This window comes from Liolophura sinensis, chromosome 12, assembly GCF_032854445.1.
Source record: "Liolophura sinensis isolate JHLJ2023 chromosome 12, CUHK_Ljap_v2, whole genome shotgun sequence".
NCBI classification, from domain to species: Eukaryota; Metazoa; Mollusca; class Polyplacophora; order Chitonida; family Chitonidae; genus Liolophura; species Liolophura sinensis.
This window is the reverse complement of record NC_088306.1, coordinates 3502569-3523151: the sequence shown is the minus strand read 5'-3', so window position 1 is coordinate 3523151 and position 20583 is coordinate 3502569. Positions and strand designations below refer to the sequence as shown.

Sequence of the window (20583 nt, the reverse complement as noted above, 5' to 3'; positions counted from 1 at the left end):
CTGGACGCTGATTACAGCCGTTCTCGTCAGCTGTAAACAATGGTTCCTCCTTAAACGCCATGAGAGAACAAGGTGAGCTTCGTGAGGAAATCTGGAGTTCTGGAGGCTGACCACAGCCGTTCTCGTCAGCTGTAAATAATGGTTCATCCTTACACGTCACGGGGGAACAAGGAGAGCATTGTGAGGAAATCTGGAGTTCTGGAGGCTGACCACAGCCGTTCTCGTCAGCTGTAAATAATGGTTCATCCTTACACGTCACGGGGGAACAAGGAGAGCATTGTGAGGAAATCTGGAGTTCTGGAGGCTGACCACAGCCGTTCTGGTCAGCTGTAAATAATGGTTCATCCTTACACGTCATGGGAGAACAAGGAGAGCTTTGTGAGGAAATCTGGAGTTCTGGAGACTGACCACAGCCGTTCTGGTCAGCTGTAAATAATGGTTCCTCCTTACACGTCACGGGAGAACAAGGAGAGCTTTGTGACGATATCTGGAGCTCTGTAATGAAACAAATTTCATTTATTGGAGAACAATATGTTTAAAATCATTTACTTACTTCATTGCCGTTTTACGCCGTACTCAAGAATATTTCACCTATACAGCGGTGGCCAGAATTATGGTGGGAGGATACCGGGCAGGGCCCGGAGAAAACCCAGAGGACTTAAATTATGCCTGAACAAAAATAAAGACTATTAAATCAGTGTAGATTAATATATCTTTACTACTTCCCCTTATATAATTTGTCATGTACATGACAGGAGTAAATATGGGGTGTTAGGACAGCGTTTGCTATCATCTAGTAATAATATGGATAAATCATTCTTTTCATTTACATTTTATTTTTGTAATAGATTTGACCAAAAGGCCTGGAATAAAATTTCAGAAGAGGCTGACATAGATACCTTTCAGAAACAGCGAATTATCGCCAAACCTATCAGTAATAAAAATACAAACAGTCTAACAATGGAAATTTAATTCTTTCAATTTCAGGACGACTTGTTTAAATGTCAGCGTAAAATACCATTGTAAATTATCTGAAGATCAATGTTAAACAAGTCTTAAAAGTGAAGTTTCAAAACCACATCCATACCCTCGGTGTTTGCAAGGTTAGGCTGGTGTATGGTGTCCGTTTCTTCTTGATGGAGCATCTGGTCTACATTTTCTTTCGCCTCCACCATGTTGCTTTGGGGTAAAGTCGCCATTAAGCTGACAGAAATAAACTGCTTGTTTGACTGTCAACAGATAAGTTATGACTAGAGTTACAAACTGCCATCAAATATATGAGACTGACTCTTTTATCTTAGTGAAGTTTTAATGAGCGTGAGAACAGCGGTAAATGTTCATCACCACAAATCCAATATATTTGGGTTTGTTTCTCACCGTAACTCTTGCAACTGAGTTGTATAAATGAGAGTTAGGAGTCTACCCTACTGGGATAATCCTTGATTTGGTGTGAACGATCCTAGTCATGGTACTATGTATGTGTGTAGTGTACATAAGGAAGAACTCACACACGGCGGTGAAAACATGACATGGGAGTTCATACAAAACTGTGTTTCACGGCCTCAAAAGTACAAAACCTGGTTTTGCTGACGTTCACAATATATACATTCTGTTCTGTTGTCTTACACACTGTATGTTCTTGTCTGGCGTACTTCCCTGAATATTGTGCAATATTGTTCATTTCCCTATACCATCTCCTGTTATCTTTCACCTTGTTGTCTGCTTGCCTGGGACACGTACAAGCGAAGTGCCCGGCTGTCCGCCGTCTCGAATAATATTCGAGTAGCAAGCCCAGTGTGGCCTAATACCATGATACCTGTACATCTCACCTGACACAGACCACCCCCGGTGAATACTATAACATGTGCCGTCCTCTTCGGTGCCCGCATCCACAGGTGCTCGAGACCAGGTCGTAAACCCTATATATGCCATATTCCAGAGGGTTTACGGGCTGGTTTCGAACGCCTGTGCTGGCACCGTACAGGATCGGTAAGGTTTTGAATGCTAATACCTGTGCATCTCACCTTAACACAGCAGCACAGGTCAATTTATCTTGTTCATTAAGGATAATCTGGCCTTATTCATCACTCCTACAAGACTGTATTCTGCCAAGTCCATTCTCGACTCGTCATTTCCGCGAAATCTAAACAAATCTATAGATCTGTTCACTGATAATTCTACGCCAAAAAATTTACTTTGTGCTGTTGTAGCGCGTCGGGTTTACTAAAACACAGAACAACACCAAGCATACAGGATAAAATGTGGAAAAACGGACTAACAAGTTAAGTGCACGCCAACCCCGCGTTCCACATTAGGGTATGCTGGGGGTACATACATGGGGGAGGGGCATTATTTACAGCTGGCGATAAAGGCTGTGATCAGCGACCAGAGCTCCAGACCTCCTCACAAAGCTCTCCTTGTTCTCATATGACAAATGAGGAGGAAACAGTGGTTATAACTGATGAGAATGGCTATATCATCGACAGAATTACTATGACATCACCCTCTTCCTCCAGTGATGAAAACAGCAGAAATTTAACTGAAGAAAGACTGTGGTACATCACAGAGCAGAGAGACCAGGCTGTGCAACGAAGGATATTATCCTTGTGACAGAATAGAGAAACCATTTAAATGTACCTGGTGTGATTACAGATGTAATGAGGAGAGTACGCTAGTTTTACACATCAGAATTCACACACGGGAGAAGGAGATTAAATGTACCTGGTGTGATTACAGGTGTAATCAGGAGAGCACCCTAGTTTTACACATCAGAATTCACACACGGGAGAAGGAGTCTAAATGTACCTGGTGTGATAACGGATGTAATGAGAGTACGTTAGTTTCATACATCAGAATTCACACAGGGGAGAAGAAGTTTAAAGGATTGATTACAGATGTAATGAAGAGAGTACGATAGTTATCCATATGAGAACTCACACAGGAGAGAATCTGTTCAAATGCACCTTGAGTGATTACAAAATGCAGGGATCACAGTGCTTTAGCGAAACACAATAGAAGTCACAAAGGAGAGAAACCATTTAGATGTACCTTGTGTGATTAAAGATGTAATGAAGTTTCAATGAGCGTGAGTTACACGCTATTTTTACACATCAGAATTCACACAGCAGAGAAGGAGTTCAAATGTAGCTGGCGTGATTACAGTTGTAATTAGGAGAGGACGTTAGTTTCGCATATCAGTATTCACACAGGAGAGAAGGAGTTTAAATGAACCTGGTGCGATTGCAGTTGTAATGAAGGAAGTACGTTAGTTTTACACATCAGAATTCACACAGGGGAGAAGGAGTTTAAATGTACTTGGTTTGATCACAGTTTTAATGAGAAGAGTGCCCTAGTTTTACACATCAGAGTTCTAAGACCATCCGTAGGTTGTCGAAGACCTTCCCACGTATGACCGGATAGGAAGCCTGCATAAGCCACAGAGATGCTCCTGTGTCATTACGCTGCGCCAGCATGCCAAAGAACTGAGCCAGATTAAAAATAGAAGAAACCCTTTCAATACACTATGTTTAGATACAAAGGTAAGAGACAAACTTAGAAATGGATGAATTCAAACAATTTGGTAATATAATTCCCGTATGTTTTAAGTACTGTATTCTGGCAATGGAATCAAATCAGATATTGTTTCCGATATAGTCGCATAATTTAAAGGGAGCAGGCCGAGGTTGGAGGAACTTGTCTTTTAATGCGGTACAAGTTAAAATACAGCTTTGGACCGGGAATTTTTGGAGGGACTGTGATGACAATGAGCGACCACTGCTAGAGGGGTCATGATGACAATGAGCGTTCACTGCTAGCGGGGCCATGATGACAATGAAAAAAGCACTACTAAAGAGGCCATGATGACAATGAGGGATCACTGCTAGAGGGACCATGATGACAATGAAAAAAGCACTACTAAAGAGGCCATGATGACAATGAGGGATCACTGCTAGAGGGGCCATGATGACAATGAGGGATCACTGCTAGAGGGACCGTGATGACAATGAGTCATCACTGCTAGAGAGACCATGATGACAATGAGAGATCACTGCTAGAGAGGCCATGATGACAATGAGGGATCACTACCAAAGGGGCAGTGGCGACAAAGAGGGATCACTGCTAGAGGAGTCATGATGACAATGAGTCATCACTGCTAGAGGGGCCATGATGGCAATGACGGACCACTGCTAGAGGGGCCATGATGACAATGAGAGATCACTCCTAGAGGGGCCATGATGACAATGACGGACCACTGCTAGAGAGACCATGATGACAATGAGAGATCACTGCTAGAAAGGCCATGATGACAATGAGGGATCACTGATAGAGGGCCCTCGATGACAATAGGGGATCACAGCTAGAGGGGCCTTGGTGACAATGGGGAATTTGTCAGAGTGTAAACTACAGAAGGCTACTGAATTTTGCATGCACCTTGTCTGGGGAAAACAGCCGCATGCACCTTGTCTGGGGAACACAGCTGCATGCACCTTGTCTGGGGAAAACAGCCGCATGCACCTTGTCTGGGGAAAACAACCACATGCACCTTGTCTGGGGAAAACAACCGCATGCACCTTGTCTGGGGAAAACAGCTGCATGCACATTGTCTGGGGAAAACAACCACATGAACCTTGTCTCGGAAAAACACCCGCATGCACCTTGTCTGGGGAAAACACCCGCATACACCTTGTCTGGGGAAAACAGCCACATGCATCTTGTCTGGGGAAAACAGCCGCATGCACCTTGTCTGGGGAAAACACCCGCATGCACCTTGTCTGGGGAAAACACCCGCATACACCTTGTCTGGGGAAAACAGCCACATGCATCTTGTCTGGGGAAAACAGCCGCATGCACCTTGTCTGGGGAAAACAACCGCATGCACCTTGTCTGGGGAAAACAACCACATGCACCTTGTCTGGGGAAAACAACCGCATGCACCTTGTCTGGGGAACACAGCCGCATGTACCTTGTCTGGGAAAACACCCGCATGCACCTTGTCTGGGGAAAACAGTCGCATGCACCTTGTCTGGGGAAAACACCTGCATGCACCTTGTTTGCGGAACACAGCCGCATGCACCTTGTCTGGGGAAAATACCTGTATGCACCTTGTCTGGGGAAAACAGCTGCATGCACCTTGTCTGGGGAAAACAACCGAATGCACCTTGTCTGGGGAAAACAACCGCATGCATCTCGCCCAATTGAACAACCGCAGTGAAGCATCGAGGGATGGGGTATAGAGCTGTAAGTCACATTCTGAAAATGAAAGTTTTGAAAGGTTACCACAGTACATTAGGCGAGGGTTTGTAGACGTTTTCTTCAGCAGACATCAACAGTTGAGGCTCCAAGACTTGGGGTTTAAGTACAGAGGTGTGCAGAGACCCTAAAGCGACATAGTTAGACTTAAAAAATGGATTCAAGGAAGTGGGGAGAGGGTGTCGGGTTGGGGGAAGTGGGGTGGATGAATAGTTCAAAAGGCTATCCGAACATATTAGGCCAGAGTCCACCATTTTTATCCAGTCTTTGTTGTTTATTTTAGTACAGTAAATGTGGAACAACTAAAATTATAGAATAAAGCGGTACCTGATCAAAGCCTCCCTTACACGTGGAAAAATGGAGGTGTACTGGGTCATATTAAAAGAATTGATTATGATGCGCATGGAGGCTGTAATAATCATTTAATTGTAACACGCGCAGACAGCAGTCGCAGCTAAATCAAATCTTTCACGACCCCTTACATGCGGATAGTCCTGGCTTCTCCCATGTCTCTGACCGGTTCCCACCCACCAGATTTTTTGCAGCTATCGTATAAGCTAAATGTTCTTCAGTCAGTGCAGGTCGTAAAATAAAATAAAATAATAAAAATATTATATAATTTTTTACTTTTTTTTTACAGTTTTATGGGTGGAAGAAACCGAAATTCCCGCAGTAAACGAGTGTCTATAACATTCCCACGTGTGACGCACAGATATGCACACGAAGATAGCTTTATCACTGGGAAGGATTTTACGTCAGCTTTCTACTGGCGTCCGAAGGTGCGTCGGGCAAGGCAGGCTATTCCTCAAACTTCGGCTCTAGCAATCATACCACAGAAGGTTCTAGCTCTCACGACAACTGGGTCTCAAGACAAATTTATCAAGCTCAGTGCATCTTCCTCGTTAGAATTTACCCTGGCCAGCGTCCGAGCCACAGCTGCACGACAGCGTTGGTTAAATACGGGTGAAGACAATATTAACCCCACTTCCCAAGTCCAAGCTGCACCTTGGCTGACGCCAGTATTTCAGAACCTTTGGGAATCGTGACACAGATTTCTGACACAGATACATGTCCACACTCTGGAGAGCCAAACACTTCTCCAGCAACAAATTGACCACCAAGCTGCATACTCATGCGAGCCAAGTTGACTTGGCTCACCCAAAATATCTAGCCCTAGTAAAACATCAACGATGAGAGGGGCAACCGCCATAATCTGTTTCCGTTGTACACTACCTACCCTAAGCCTTCCACCGACCTCTCCCTCGATGACCATGTCATTTCCGTCTGCCATGCGAAGGGCTGGACACAACGAAACTCCCCAACACAGGGTAATACTCAGAACTTAACTGATGGTAGACATCTCTGTTCAAAATGGTAACTGTAGCACCGGTATCAACACAACAAAGCAATCGGGAGGAGCCTATATACACTGGAAGAAAAAGCCCAGCTTCTCCGGTGGAGTTGTCTCCCTGTACGTTTGGTCCTTTTTTGTCATTATCCACATGTTTTTGTTTGGGGCATAGGTATCGGTATGGGCCTTGCTCGACACAAGCCCAACAGGCGTTACATTTCCGGTTCCTGTTTCTACCATTGTTACCCTCAGTCTGATTTTGTGCGCTTACTGAAGCCTGTTCACTGTTTTTTCCGCACTAACTCCTCTGGAGAACACTTGTATCTCGCTGACCATCATTATTTTATCAGGGCTTACCTCGTCACTTGGCCGACTAGCCATCATTGCAGTTGAGGAACCTTCGATGGTGAGTCTGCCAAGACCTGAAACGCAATTCTTCTCCCAGAGCCTCCAAGAACTGATCTCTGGCCAGTGGTCTTGTACGTCGGCCTCCAGCACCAGGATACGTAATTTGCAGTAAACAGGCAAGTTCTCTTCCTTTGACACCGACTGGGCTCTTAGTCGCGATTTGTAAAGGTCCGTTTGGTTTGGTGGCGTAAATCGACGTTTCAAGTGCGGTCAACAGACTTTGGTAATCAATGATTCCGGGCTCACCCTTGAGGCTTGCCAACACTTTTTGTACCTTACCACGCAAGTGTGCCGCAAGGTACTGTCTCCTTTTTCAGTCTGTCCACTGGTTTAGGGCGGCATAATAATTAAAATGTAATAAATGACCCCCCATGGTTCGATACCATCATAGATAGAGTCTTTAACCAATGTCCGTCTGATTCCACCGGATCACACATTACCTGGAGACGCACTTCTTTTGGGTCGTTGTGTGGCACTTGGTTCAGGAGACCTAGCAGCTGGTGAATCCCCTCTATCAGTGTGACTATCGCATGATCGTGTACTCTTAGGGATGGCACTTGCGCCAATGTCATGTTTGCGATCAAACTTATCAGTCAGCATGCTGATTACTTCCTGAGGTGATTTCTGCATCTCAAGCGCCGACTTTTCGAGATTATCCAGGCGCGGCTGATACACGGGACGAACGTAATCACTGCTGTCTTGCGTCACGAGTCATATTCCCGACAGCTTGGCCGGCCAAATCCCAGGGGTGTCTCATCCTCATGGAAAGTCAACTGAACCACAGGGGAATAAACCTGCACGGGACTTCCATCCTCAACATTAACTGATGGTGCCACTAATGCTGGTGGGCCTCTCAGTTCTAATTATAGGCTTTGTCCTTATAGGTTTAACAAACCAATCTCCTGCACTTCACTGACACTGTCCCAAGTAATAGTTGGTCCATCATGGAGAACCTGCGGTGTAATAACACTATCCAGGGCAAAATATCTTGTGTCCATACTCTCCCTTTGCCTTTAGAGTCCCGGTCAACGTATCTCACCGCTGCCAGAGAAAAGCGGGTTGCAGCATACACAGGTGGGTTCCTGTGAACTATCATAGAAGGTATATTATCCACATGGACACACAGGTACAATCGCCAGGCACTCGGTATCAGACCTGATCTTGAAGACATGATACCTACCATTCCACAGTCTGGCTTCGAGCGTCAAATTGGCCAATCTGCCCTCTGTTCATACTGCACGCCAAGATTGTGCTATTTTTATACACCACTTTTCTGGCTAATGGCCTTATACATCAGCAGTGATTACTGTCCATGTTTGTAGCTCCAACAGAAAACTGTAATATCCTTAATTTGTACGGTAACATTCATCCTTAGATACAGAGAGCATACGTGAACTATGAATAAAATTGAAGAATGTGCTGCAAAACGTGTAAAAGACTTTCTAATAGACTGGATTATTCATAAAATTAAACAAACAAACTAAAAAGGAAACAGGAAGTAGGAGATGAAACTAAATTTGTAACAAAATGAAACGCATGTATATTATTTATACTGATTATATAATGGGAGTATTTGATTTATTTACTTATTTGATTAGAGTTTTACGCTGTACCGAAGGGTGTTTGACTACGACAATGACCAGCATTCGGACGGGAAAAAATCGGAACATTTGTCTGAAGTGATACTGAAATTAAGTTAGTATTTTATTATAAAAATCACCTGTAATCTAGGTATTCAATACAGAAACAAGACAAACCTTGAACATATCATGATCTTGACCTATACATGTAGAAATGCCGATAACAAAATCTCTTTCATGAACCGCAAATCATCTCCTGTCTGAAGTATATTATCAGATGCCATTCACACTTCCCTTGATACAGCTTGTATTGTTCAGGGTAGGCCTGCATGTTCTACTCTTTTCGGATATCTATTTTACTCATTTTATCAGTCGAGTGTGATGAAGCTGAAATAAATTGCTCATGATATATAAGGTCATTGACAACACGACATAGTAAAAGTAACTAAACAATTCGATTTTTGTACCATTTTTATTTTTTGCCTACGGCCACCGATGAGATGAGAGGCCTACGTAGGTCTACGCCTATAGGCATCAGGTATGGTGTATATGCTTACTGTTTTTACTTAAGAAAACAACAAATAAATAAAAAGAGCAGTTAGTTTGTGATCAATAAATTTGTGACTAATAAAATTTCTAATAAAACTTTCCATTCAAAGAACAACAACTCTCTAAAAACGGCTGCGTACAGATTTGCACATCCATTACGCTATGTATATTGTACGATACCGACTTGCCCAGAAAAAGGAACACAAAAATTGCCTCTAGTATGTGCAGTATTTTTCCGAGTGCGTAGGGGAAGGTGAGGCAATAAGAAACACTAAATTTCGCTAAACACTAAATTAATTTTAAATCAATTTAAGCAGTGTAGGCCTATCTCCAAATGAATGTTTTGAGGATGTTACATAACTTATCTTTCAAATAATCCTCATGAAATTGCATTAGACTTAAATATTTTCAACAGAATGCGGAAAACAAAAATTCAGTAAGTGATTCATTTTGCCTCATAGAGCGGGGCAAAATGATACACCCTTAAAGATAAACTAATGGGCATTTAAGCGTTCAAAAATGTTTGTAAATATTGAAATTTTATTTACTTCTACAGTAATGCATCATGTGTACAGTTAAAAAACAAGCATGTCCATAGATGAAGAAAGTCGGGCCAGGCTATATATTTGGTTGGAAAATAAGTGTCTCCTGACGGGAAAATAATTTCATGGATTCTAAACGGTTATTAAACAGGTACGGTCACGGGTGAATGTTACTTCACTATCAGGCACAAAGGTCACAGGTCAGCGTTACTTCATTGTCAGGCACAAAGGTCACAGATGAATGTTACTTCATTATCAGGTCCAAAGGTCACTGGTGAATGTTACTTCATTATCAGGCACAAAGGTCACAGGTGAATGTTACTTCATTATCAGGCACAAAGGTCACAGGTCATTGTTACTTCATTATCAGGCACAAAGGTCATTCTCGAGTTGCTGACAGACCTTCCCACCTACGGCCGGAGACTGGCCAGGACGATCAGGCTGGACTTCGATCCATGTATTCATTAATTTGTGAGAGTATATGTATATATATATATATATATATTATACTTTTACCTTACATGCCCTAGAGAAGAGGCTATCACGTTTGTGATAGCGAGTGCTGGATCCGAACTCGAGCACATAGGTGCTGATATAGTTGCACCGAGCCATTCGCCTTCACTGTCTGAGCTAGCTGATCTGTAGCGAAGCTCTTAATTCAATAAATTCTGTAAATGTAATTACTTGATACTGTGAAATTGCTCATGCTAAAGTGTTGTCACAGAATATATTTTGTGAAAGAGAGCGAGAGAAGGGAGTTAATCACATGTGAATAAAAGAAATATTCTTGCATGTGTAGTGAAACAAAATTCCAAATAAATCAATCAATCAGTTCCATTTCGATACACAGCAATTTACTTCACCGCATCCTAAATTCCTGAACCTGCGGATCCGGGGGGTCCCGCGGACTCTGCCAGGTTTCCTTCCAGGCCATAATAACTGGCCGCCTTCGTATAAGTGAAATATGTAACACCAATCAAATAAATAACAAATAAATACATTCATGAACATCTAGAATGAAAATAAAAACACACCACGATCGCTTTCACGATATGACTCAAAGCCGTATTTAATCTTCCACTATACATGTGGAACAAACGAGCTTCCATACATCAGACTCCCAATATCAGGGACAGTACAACTGTACACCTATATTCTTATACACTGTTGTAGGCCTATATGTATCTTTATAAGCACACTCATTTGAACATGTCAGCTGCAACATTGTTGGTATTCAACAGCTGATCATCCAGACTACATCATATGAAAACAACAACATACTTCAACACAGACCAGGTACTGGTAACCTTGAAGCTCACAATACATTAAAACAAATGCATGACGAAAACATATCTGTAAACACATCAGACTGTAAACACATCAGATTGTAAACAAATACGACTGTAAACACATCACACTGTAAACACATCACACTGTAAACACATCACACTGTAAACACATAAGACTGTAAGCACAAAAATCCCCCAAGACAAAAAAAATCGGCTTCAGGGTATATGTATGACTCAAAACGAGGCTCACTCATGTATGGGGATTCCCCTACGATTATAACTGACCATAACGTCACGCGTATTTGGTTTAATCATCGAGATCAGACCTACATGAAAGACAACACTGTTATAGACACTTGAGGACACAGGTACTCACTTCGCAAACTAAGAACATTCATCAAACAATAAAATATGGTGTGATGGGACGCACATAGGGTTACAATAAGACAGTGGCAGTTTTTACAGTATTTGCATCTTCGCCCTACTCAGTCATATACATGTATCACGCTTTGGCCCAAGAAGACAAGATGCTCAGAGAAGTTTACGTCAAATATAACTTCAGATCAGGAAATGTGCACGTGGAATGTTTGTTTTTGAGCTAGACTTTGATGACAGCCTTGCCAATGTTGTTTCCTTTGAAGAGACCGTAAAATGCCGACCTCATGTTGTCAAATCCTTCTGTAACGCTTTCTTTGACGACCAGCTTTCCCTGAAAACGAAGAAAAAATTCTGTTATTGAGATGGTTTGTTAATGCAGATACATGCATTCAATACAAAAAAGCAACATAAAGAAAAAACAAAATCCAAGAATAAAAAACCCACTGAAAATTGGTATTTCAAACGAATTGCCATTCACCATGAATATGTATTAAGGATTGCGTGGTAGATAAGGTTTAATCCTAATAATTAAACTAAATCAAAGCACCGTTTTACACGATTTGTCGTGCGATTTGTCGTGCATAGACTGGTCAAATACGACAAGTCGAATGGAAATGATTCAAATAGCATTTCGTACAATTTAAATCTTTTCCTTTAAATCGACTTTAAAGTTTCGATCTTGTTGAGTTCTGCAAGTTGATACGACAGATTGCACCGCGTGAACTGGCCCATAGAACTCTACTTCTTATTTCACAACACTTTTGTTTACTCTCAAAAAACAATCTGCTAAATTTAACAGAAGGTCATTTGTCAGACTGATGCTAGAATGTCTTCTACTAATTGCAGCAGAAACATGGCTCACATTTTTTATCAGTTCAACATGGAAATGGTATTAGATTATCACAACATTATGGTGAATAAGACACAGTATTATATATGTTATAATAACAGAATACATTCTAGTATCATCCAGAAAACTTGGGCCTCCGTGGCTCATTTGGTTAGCGCAGCGTAATGACCCCAGAGACTCTCACTAATTCGGTCGCTGTGGGTTCAAGTCAAGCTCATGTAGGCTTTCTCTACGGCCAAAGGCGGCAAGGTCTGTCACCAACCTGCGGATGGTCGTGGGTTTTCCCCAGGTCTCTGCCCGGTTTCCTCCCACCATAATGTTGACCGCCGCGTATAGGTGAAATATTCTTGAGTACGGCGAAACACACCAATCAAATAAATAAATAATTCACTCAGAAAACAGATTTTCTGTTAAGTGTCAGCTAAAAACATTCAGGAAGTTTTGGTAAAACGAGCCAATACATGTACCTGTCGTATCCAGTCAATCATTTCGAGGGTGGCCTCGTCCCACTGGGCCATCCATCTCCACCCAAGGAAACCCTCCACTCTCAACTGACGTCTGTTGATCAGGGCGTTAGGGTACGGGCCTGAGAACATTGTGAAAAATATTTGTTTTTATTATTATTTGATTGGTGATTATCTCTATTCTCGAGAATTAGCGTTTATGTCTAGGTTTATGGGTGGAAAAAACCCGAGTGAAATAATGGACCTTCTTTTCACTGATATTGATTTTTCTCTATATGATGCAAGGCAAGCTTATTTTATGCGACTGGTTACACATAAATTGTACAGATTTCACAAAAATGCCGTATTATGGAATGTTAAATGTGTTCTCGCATTATGGTATCAACATATGGACCATATATGGCCTATCTTATTGAATCTAAAACTTGTAATTGCATTTCTTATATCTTTCATCTTAAATCACATCAATAGACTTATCTTATACAAAACAGATACACAAATCTCCGCAGTCATTTCCGAGTATAATTTTCTTTTTTTCTACTCCTTGAAATGGTTCCCAGTAAACCTACTTTTCATACAGCACAACCCCTACAATATGACGTTACCTTGTTTCTCTTCTCCTTTGTCGTTGTAGGATGAGATGCATCCACACACGGCTATCCTGCCGAAGTCCTTCATACAGCGGAGTCCCGCAGTGAATGACTCCCCGCCAACCTGCAATATACAACACACAGGGGCATTCACACACAGTGAAAGAGAAGGATAAAACAGCCAATGACTCCCCGCCAATCTGTAATGCATATGGGGATATTCAAACTGAGTGAAGAAGGAGGGTAAAGCAAAACAACACAGAAACTACAGATATATTGTGTCTTTAGCATCAACATCGTATGAAAAAGGTTCCTACAATTGGAATGGAAACTGTTTTATTTATTTTTTTTTGGAAGAATGTATACATTAACATAAAAATGCTATATACCGGAGATTTTTGGCAAAAGATCGATCAATTGTTATTTTATAATTATATTTCACAAAACTTTTGCCTCGTCTATGCACGTGTTACCATGGCCGTTTAAATTCAGTAACGAAATTCCTAAAATCCATAAAACGGATCGCATTAAAACTTTTTCAACTTTTATTATCATTTCAAAACCATAAATGGATAAATGGGAAGTCCGAAGCTGATATTTACATAAAGGTAATATTTTGAGCTTTTATACATACACGGTAAATACAGGTAATTTAACTATCAAATATGTACTTTTTGCGAGAAGAATTCTGGTACAGCGTCTCTACACTTAGCTTACATTGTCAAAGAAGCAGTCGAGGCCATCGGGGGAAGCTTCTCTGATGGCCTTTTCTTGATCCTTAACCTGCTTGTAATTGAACACGTGGTCAAACTTCAGATCATCCTTCAGCCACTTGCACTTTTCTGGTGACCCCGCGAAGGCAATCACTTTGCAGCCCTGCAAATAACATTTGCTTAAATTCACATGGTGTATCACTGGTTTCTTTTCTTCTCTATCATTTGGGGTTTCAGACAATAGATGTACACGGGGAAATGCGGCAAGTCATATGCGGAAGGGGTCAGGTCTATGTATGAAAGGTGCCGATTAGAGCCGGGGACAACACCGAATCCGAAAAGGAAACTGACAAACCTTCTGACGTAAGACCAGAGCTGGATTCGAACCCGTGCCCTCTCCAGGAGTGGGATTTCAAATCCACTCTGTACTTAAGTAAACACCTGGTGTTAAGTTCAGCACACATACCAGTTACATAATCCAATTTTTGAAGTATTCTTGAGTACGACGTACAACACCAATCAAATAAATAAATATTCCAGTTTTTTCTTCTTACCTTTAACTTAGCAATTTGACCGACGAGAGAACCGACGGCGCCAGCTGCCCCGTTCACAAGGATTACCTCCCCTTTCTTAGGCTTCAAGATCTCCAGCAGCCCATAGTATGCCGTCATTCTAATCAAATATTATTTTTAAAAAATATTATATATGATAAAAAGAAAACGGTATTTTTGGAAATATTATATTAATATTATTTGCAGTTATTGGATACAGACACTTGCCATTATGGGAAAATCACACAGCTGGGTTTATTATGGTGTAAAGAGTTCTGAACATGTAATTCACTGCATTCATATTCATTTTGAAATATTTCAGGCTCTTCGACTTTTTGCACTATCGAAAAAATATCAAGGTAGACATTTACGATGGTGCCACTTTTTTTTGTTGTTGACATGCATGATCACAAATTTCAGCAACATAGAAAAGCGTTCACTTTAAAAGAGGTAGAATTGATTTTACACCTTTAATTTCACATTACCAGTAATATAACCACCAATAAATCACTCATCAAATTACTGACATAACCATCATTTTATTTGATAATAATATTAACATTAATATGAAATTCTAAACTGTCTTCTGCTCGCAACCTACCCTGGCATCCCCAGAGCGCCGACTGCGTATGACAGGGGTAATTCGCCAAATGGCGGGAATTTCCGTAACAACGACTCGTCTGACGTCACTGTGTGCGTACGCCAACCAACGTTAGCGTCCACGTAGGTACCTTTGGGAAATTTTGGATTGCGGCTCTCTTTTACCCTTTGTAAATAAAAAAAACAAAACAAATTCATTACCAGCTGTGGACTTCCATCAGTTTTTTTCACTCCTCCCAACATATGTATTTATTCATTTGACACCGTGCTCAAGAAGTTCCCTGTAGTTTTTAACCATCGTTATTTTTTTTAGGCTGTTTGTCACTTTTGTAAAACTGAGTCCCATCGACTAAAGTCGAGTTGTCTAAGACTGGCGAGGATTATAGCGCCTGGGTCGTTAGGGGCTCGGAGATTTAGAGACATGGGGCCAAACGTTTACATGTAAGTGAATGGAAAATATGATTGTAGATTGGTATGGCATTAAGTAGACCTCTGTAGGCCAATACCACCAATATACTTAACACAACCTTCAACTCCACTATGAACAACAATCATATACATTGTATATGTAAAAGGGGTGGAGAGTCTACTTACAAGGCCACCTGTGTGCCCATCATAGTGTCACCTTCCTTTAGCGCCACGGCCGAGAATGGTCTGTGGAGAGAAAGTGAAAAACACGATGTAGTCAGCTATTTACTTGCTCAAAGCATGAGAGTGAAAAGCCCACGCTACAACATAAAACCTGTAAGAGGACAATGTGTTAACTATATAGCCCGTTTCTATTAACCTGTCACCTACATATTCAGGCAGCTGTCCGTCAATTCACTAAATTAGCCACTACATCAAAAACACAGTTAGTTAAGTCAAAAGAAACAACACCCGTCAGTTTAAATGCTAGTCATTAAATATATGCATGTATATATCCATACAGAGCCAGTTTTATTTCACAGAAAACAGTTAAAATTTGGAAATACAGGCGATACCTAAGATCTATATGTAGTCGGCAGGTCAGTACATATCGGGTTGCTGTTAGACACCTTGCCGTGTACGGTCGGAGAAGAAGCCAGCGTGAGATGGACTGCGTTGCTGAGAGGCCCCCGAGCTATTGCTCCTCGTTGGCACGCTAACCACCTCGACCCCCTACATTTCTATATAATTATATTTTTTCGCAATCGCTTGCTCGCCAACAAGCATCTGCACTTTAAACATGGTTAATTAGAAAAAAAAGTATTCCACTGGATTTCCTTAGCAATAATATGGATGTCCAACATAACGTTGTGGACATAAGTCAGATCAGCATTATACTAGCTAAGAATGCTATGGCTATATATTACCATCAAATCGAATGCGGGCTAAGCTAGGAAGACCTTGTATTTAAAAAAAAATGTCAAGTCATGTTTGTTAAATCTGCATTACAGGCTATCATTGGCGCGGGGCCAAACATCAACCTGCAGAAACTATATAGGCCTATACATCCTTGAGTTCAAATTGATCCGTAGTGACCCGGATACATGTTCTAAAATATAGTTTTACAAGGTTCACCAGGTACAATATTCTGTTTCCCAGAACAGGATTTTCTCAGATAGATACGTTTAATGTTGATCAGTGTAATAGCGTGTAGATTCACAGTGTTACTGTACGCAACAAGCCTCCGAGCCCTCTCTGCTAGCCAGAGCAGGATTCGAGCCCGCGAGTTCGTTGGTATAAAAGGTCGATCGGGTGCGGCATAAACCAATGCCCTAGTGAGATGATGGAACAACCCCACCACCCCACGTCCCACACATGTACACACTAGTCATTTATTATATGGGTGACGTACATAATTACCTCATATAGGGATCCACGGTGAGATAGACGGCCTCCAGTAACACATCTGTACAACATAACATGAAACAGGGTACTGTTAAAAGAGCTTCTTTTCCTTGTAACCTGCCACTGTGTACATTACCACAGCTGTGGCCCAACGCAGTTTGCAGATAGACTATTATACAGGGTGGAGCAAAAGTCTGGACCCATAGCCCATTAATTAGCCTCAAATATTATAGCGGGTAAACACAAATTGTAACATAAACTGAATAGCAAAAGAACTGATCCTGTCTTCTAAAGCGACGAAATGTGAACACAATCTTCTCTAGAATCACATTTTAAAATTGTATTTGACTGGTGTATAACGCAGTGCCTAAGCATTTTTATGCATTTACATGAAGGCGGCCAGGTTTTTCTTTGACGGAAACCAGAATGCGAGGTGAAAACCATGCACCACCCTTCGCTGGGTATATACACTTGTTCAACCTACTGACATGCATAGTAGTGAATGCATGTGGAATTTAACCATGTGCTATATATTAATGAACATACCGCCATCTTTTAATTCGGGCAGCGTCTCCTCCACTAACTTCATGTCGCTGTCCTTTGGGTTGCCATCAAAATGATGAGCGAGAATCCATTTCTTTGCTTTAACCATGACTGCAAAATTCCCAACACAGCCTAAATAAACTTGATGTATAACCGTTTGTACACAGGGCACCACTCTTCACAACACGACGTTTCAGCAGTTAACTGACAAATGAGGATCTCCGCCGAGACTTTATATAGGAGGCCCTGTGATCCGTGTTTACCTGTGACTGGCCGAGGCAGATCATGAATAACAAGGATATGGAGTCTCTGGATTTGACAGGTGGCTGTTGTGCAACTCAACCATAATGCTAACAGATCTGTATACACTAGGAATCATTGTAATGCGAGAAAACCACACATCTCACCGTTACGCAGCAGAATTAGTGGGTGTACGTTCCGTCACTAATGCGGTCACTGTGAGTTCAAGTCCAGCTCATGCTGGCTTCCTCTCGGGCTGTAGGTGGGAAGGTCTTCCAGCAACCTGCGTATGGTCGTGGGTTTTTACCCGGGCTATGCTCGCTTTCCTCTCATCAAAATGCTGGCCGCCGTCGTTTAAGCGAAGTATTCTTCAGTACGGCGCAAAACATCAATCAAATGAATATATAAATAAATACCTATAGTATAAGCCAGGTCATAGTTTTACATGTAACTGGATAGCCCCAGTGCACTCGTCCCTGTAGTGATCGAAAAAACTTCAGTCAAAAGCAAACATTATATTGGTTTTGGGACAATGCCCTACTTTTCCTGTATGAACTGGGATGACTCGCACAAAACACTCTTATATTGTTAGCCATTGCGTAATGCCCACACACACAGCGTCGGTTGTCATGAATGACAGTTAATTGCACGTAACGCTAACACGGCTTCGGGAAAATGAACCATGGATTGTAGAATAAACCCAACCAAAACAGACTTCAGTATTTTTTAAAAATATGGACTGGTAACTGTAGTATCATGATTTTATGTAGTAAATTCAATTACAAATATAAAGACATACAGATACTCAACGATGCATATGTACAGACTGACATAACAAAACCGACGGACTGCTGATACCCATTCCTTGATAGAAGACCAACATTTCTGATACTTCAGTCGGCATATGAAGAATGAGAAAAGCTAGCATTTTTAATACACCGTTTCTCCCCATTAGTGCATTTTGTTTTTTGTCAAATCAATGTATTAACCTGTGAGAGCATTTTAGAACGCACTAAGTATGCTATATGTCTGAAACGTGTCCACGCTGGTTTAACAACAGCTAGTGTGGCCAAGTCATGTTTTATGCGTTATTATTGATATCTAATCAATCAGTCAGTCAATCAATCAATCAATGCATTACACGCTCCTTAACCCATTTTTCTGTACATGTAAACTGCTGCACTAAATGCACCTTAAATCCACAAGTCGCTCTAGACTAATCATTCCATTTTTGCAAGTCATGCTGACACAGCATGAAGGTGCTCTGGCTAATCAATTTCTCGTAACAGACCTTTCGCGTTACTCCGAATCCGTCTCCGGGAAGGTGTACACAGGCGAGTGGGTTGGGGTGGTAAACACTTCACACATCCGGGAGCGAGCTTTACTGCGCATGACTGTGAACACGCTGAAAAAGGCCACACTGGTTACCATTCGACCTTCATTCATGCTGACTGTATACATTCGTTGTTTTATTATTTTTTTTATTTATTTATTTTCTGATTGTTTTTATGGCCATTTCGGTTCATTTATTATTATATGAATATCGGCATCTCACCGTGTAGGCCGTATCAGTGTAATGGCTCGAGTTGGGCTGCTTGCTTGCCTTGGGTAAGTCGTCTCAGTGAAACAGCACTAGATGAAAGAGCGGTGGAAAAATCCGTCCTGTAACAAGGAGGCACATTGCATGCCCTCTAAGGACTCCCTCGTCGTCATATGCCTAAAAAATTAAGTTCGACGTTAAACAATAAGCACTCACTCACTCACTCGCAACATGATTCTAACCATCATCTGAAACGATTTATTCATGCAAGCAGATGACATAGGCCTATACTTCCGTGCGAGGACATCCATAGTGAGGATTACCCTAACCAAGTCTGCGTACTGTCCACTGAGGTAGAGTTCATTTTCTACATCTTATGTTCACACCCGACAGCTACAGTGTACCACTTTAAACATCTGGCACAAACTACCTCTGTTCACAGAATTAATCCAGCTTCCACCAACCGGTGGGTTAATGCCTCTAAAAATAGCCCATTGAACGGTACAAGGGATAGAAGTTGTAGCCGATATAAAAAAGTATTTACTCATTTATATTTTTAAAAAAGTACGTAAAGCAATGACAGGTCTTAATTAGGGATTTTCTATTTGTTCAAATGAAATATGTGCTTTTGTTGTAAATTATGTATATTTCCCTTTGTGGCATATGGCTATATTTTTTTTCTTCATTTTTTACATTTTTGATTTAAAATTATGCTGTCTTATTCAAGATAAGACAGGCAAGAGTTTAACGCCCTAATTGTGCATAAACATGTGCATCGACCATTCTTTGTACGAAGAATGAAAGCATCAAACGACTTACCTCCCTTTACCTCGTTACTCGCCGTGAACGGACACGCACGTCACTGTGCTGTCGACATATTTGCCGACCCGAGACAACAGGTTCAATTTATTTGACATCGTTCAAAGTTCCTAATGGTACCAAGTCTTGTCTATCACATTCTTGTCTTTTGCAAATTTCTGACAATAGATTTCTTTTCTACATTCCTTTAGCTGTTTTTGTTTTTGTTTTTTTTTTTATATAAAAAAGCAGACTGAGGGTGAGACACGATAATTGTTTTACATGATAATTTATACATCTGTACGAGAAATTGAAAAATATATGCACGTTTTACTCCATGCCATTGGTTTAAAACAAATAGATTAATCTTACTTACTGATTGTTTTATAGATGTTCTTTAGATTAACTGTTGGATAATTATTATTTTGAGCTCTTTATTCGTGTTCTGGATTTAGTATGAAGCAAAACATGGTCGAGAACAAATTTACTGAGTATGGTTAGCCTGCCAATGCGCCACAGTAACCCAGGAGCCTCT

At 41.2% G+C, this 20583-nt stretch overlaps 1 protein-coding gene and 1 long non-coding RNA gene across 2 annotated transcripts; both read right to left on the bottom strand.

The window, feature by feature from the left end:
• Positions 1-327: 327 nt before the first annotated feature.
• Positions 328-2164, bottom strand: LOC135479091 (uncharacterized). The gene is made up of 3 exons (XR_010445823.1): positions 2025-2164; positions 1088-1229; positions 328-495 (listed from the first exon to the last, which is right to left on the bottom strand). It is a non-coding gene; the product is annotated as an uncharacterized LOC135479091 (long non-coding RNA).
• An 8559-nt stretch (positions 2165-10723) lies between these two features.
• On the bottom strand, positions 10724-17685 carry LOC135479254 (prostaglandin reductase 1-like). Its single transcript, XM_064759067.1, has 9 exons — positions 17474-17685; positions 16943-16988; positions 15710-15769; positions 15117-15281; positions 14519-14636; positions 13969-14127; positions 13267-13375; positions 12665-12783; positions 10724-11678 (listed from the first exon to the last, which is right to left on the bottom strand). The coding sequence occupies exons 1-9, from the start codon at positions 17577-17579 to the stop codon at positions 11568-11570; spliced, it is 993 nt and encodes a 330-aa protein (XP_064615137.1). The 5' UTR covers positions 17580-17685; the 3' UTR covers positions 10724-11567.
• Between the last annotated feature and the right edge of the window lie 2898 nt (positions 17686-20583).

Coding starts and splice junctions, on each gene's coding strand:
- LOC135479254 (XM_064759067.1), bottom strand. CDS start 17,579: ATGGTTAAAGCAAAGAAATGGATTCTCGCTCATCATTTTGATGGCAAC. Junction 14,637..15,116: donor GGCGCTCTGGGGATGCCAGG/GTAGGTTGCGAG, acceptor ATATTTGATTAG/AATGACGGCATACTATGGGC. Junction 11,679..12,664: donor TGATTGACTGGATACGACAG/GTACATGTATTG, acceptor CTTCGTTTTCAG/GGAAAGCTGGTCGTCAAAGA.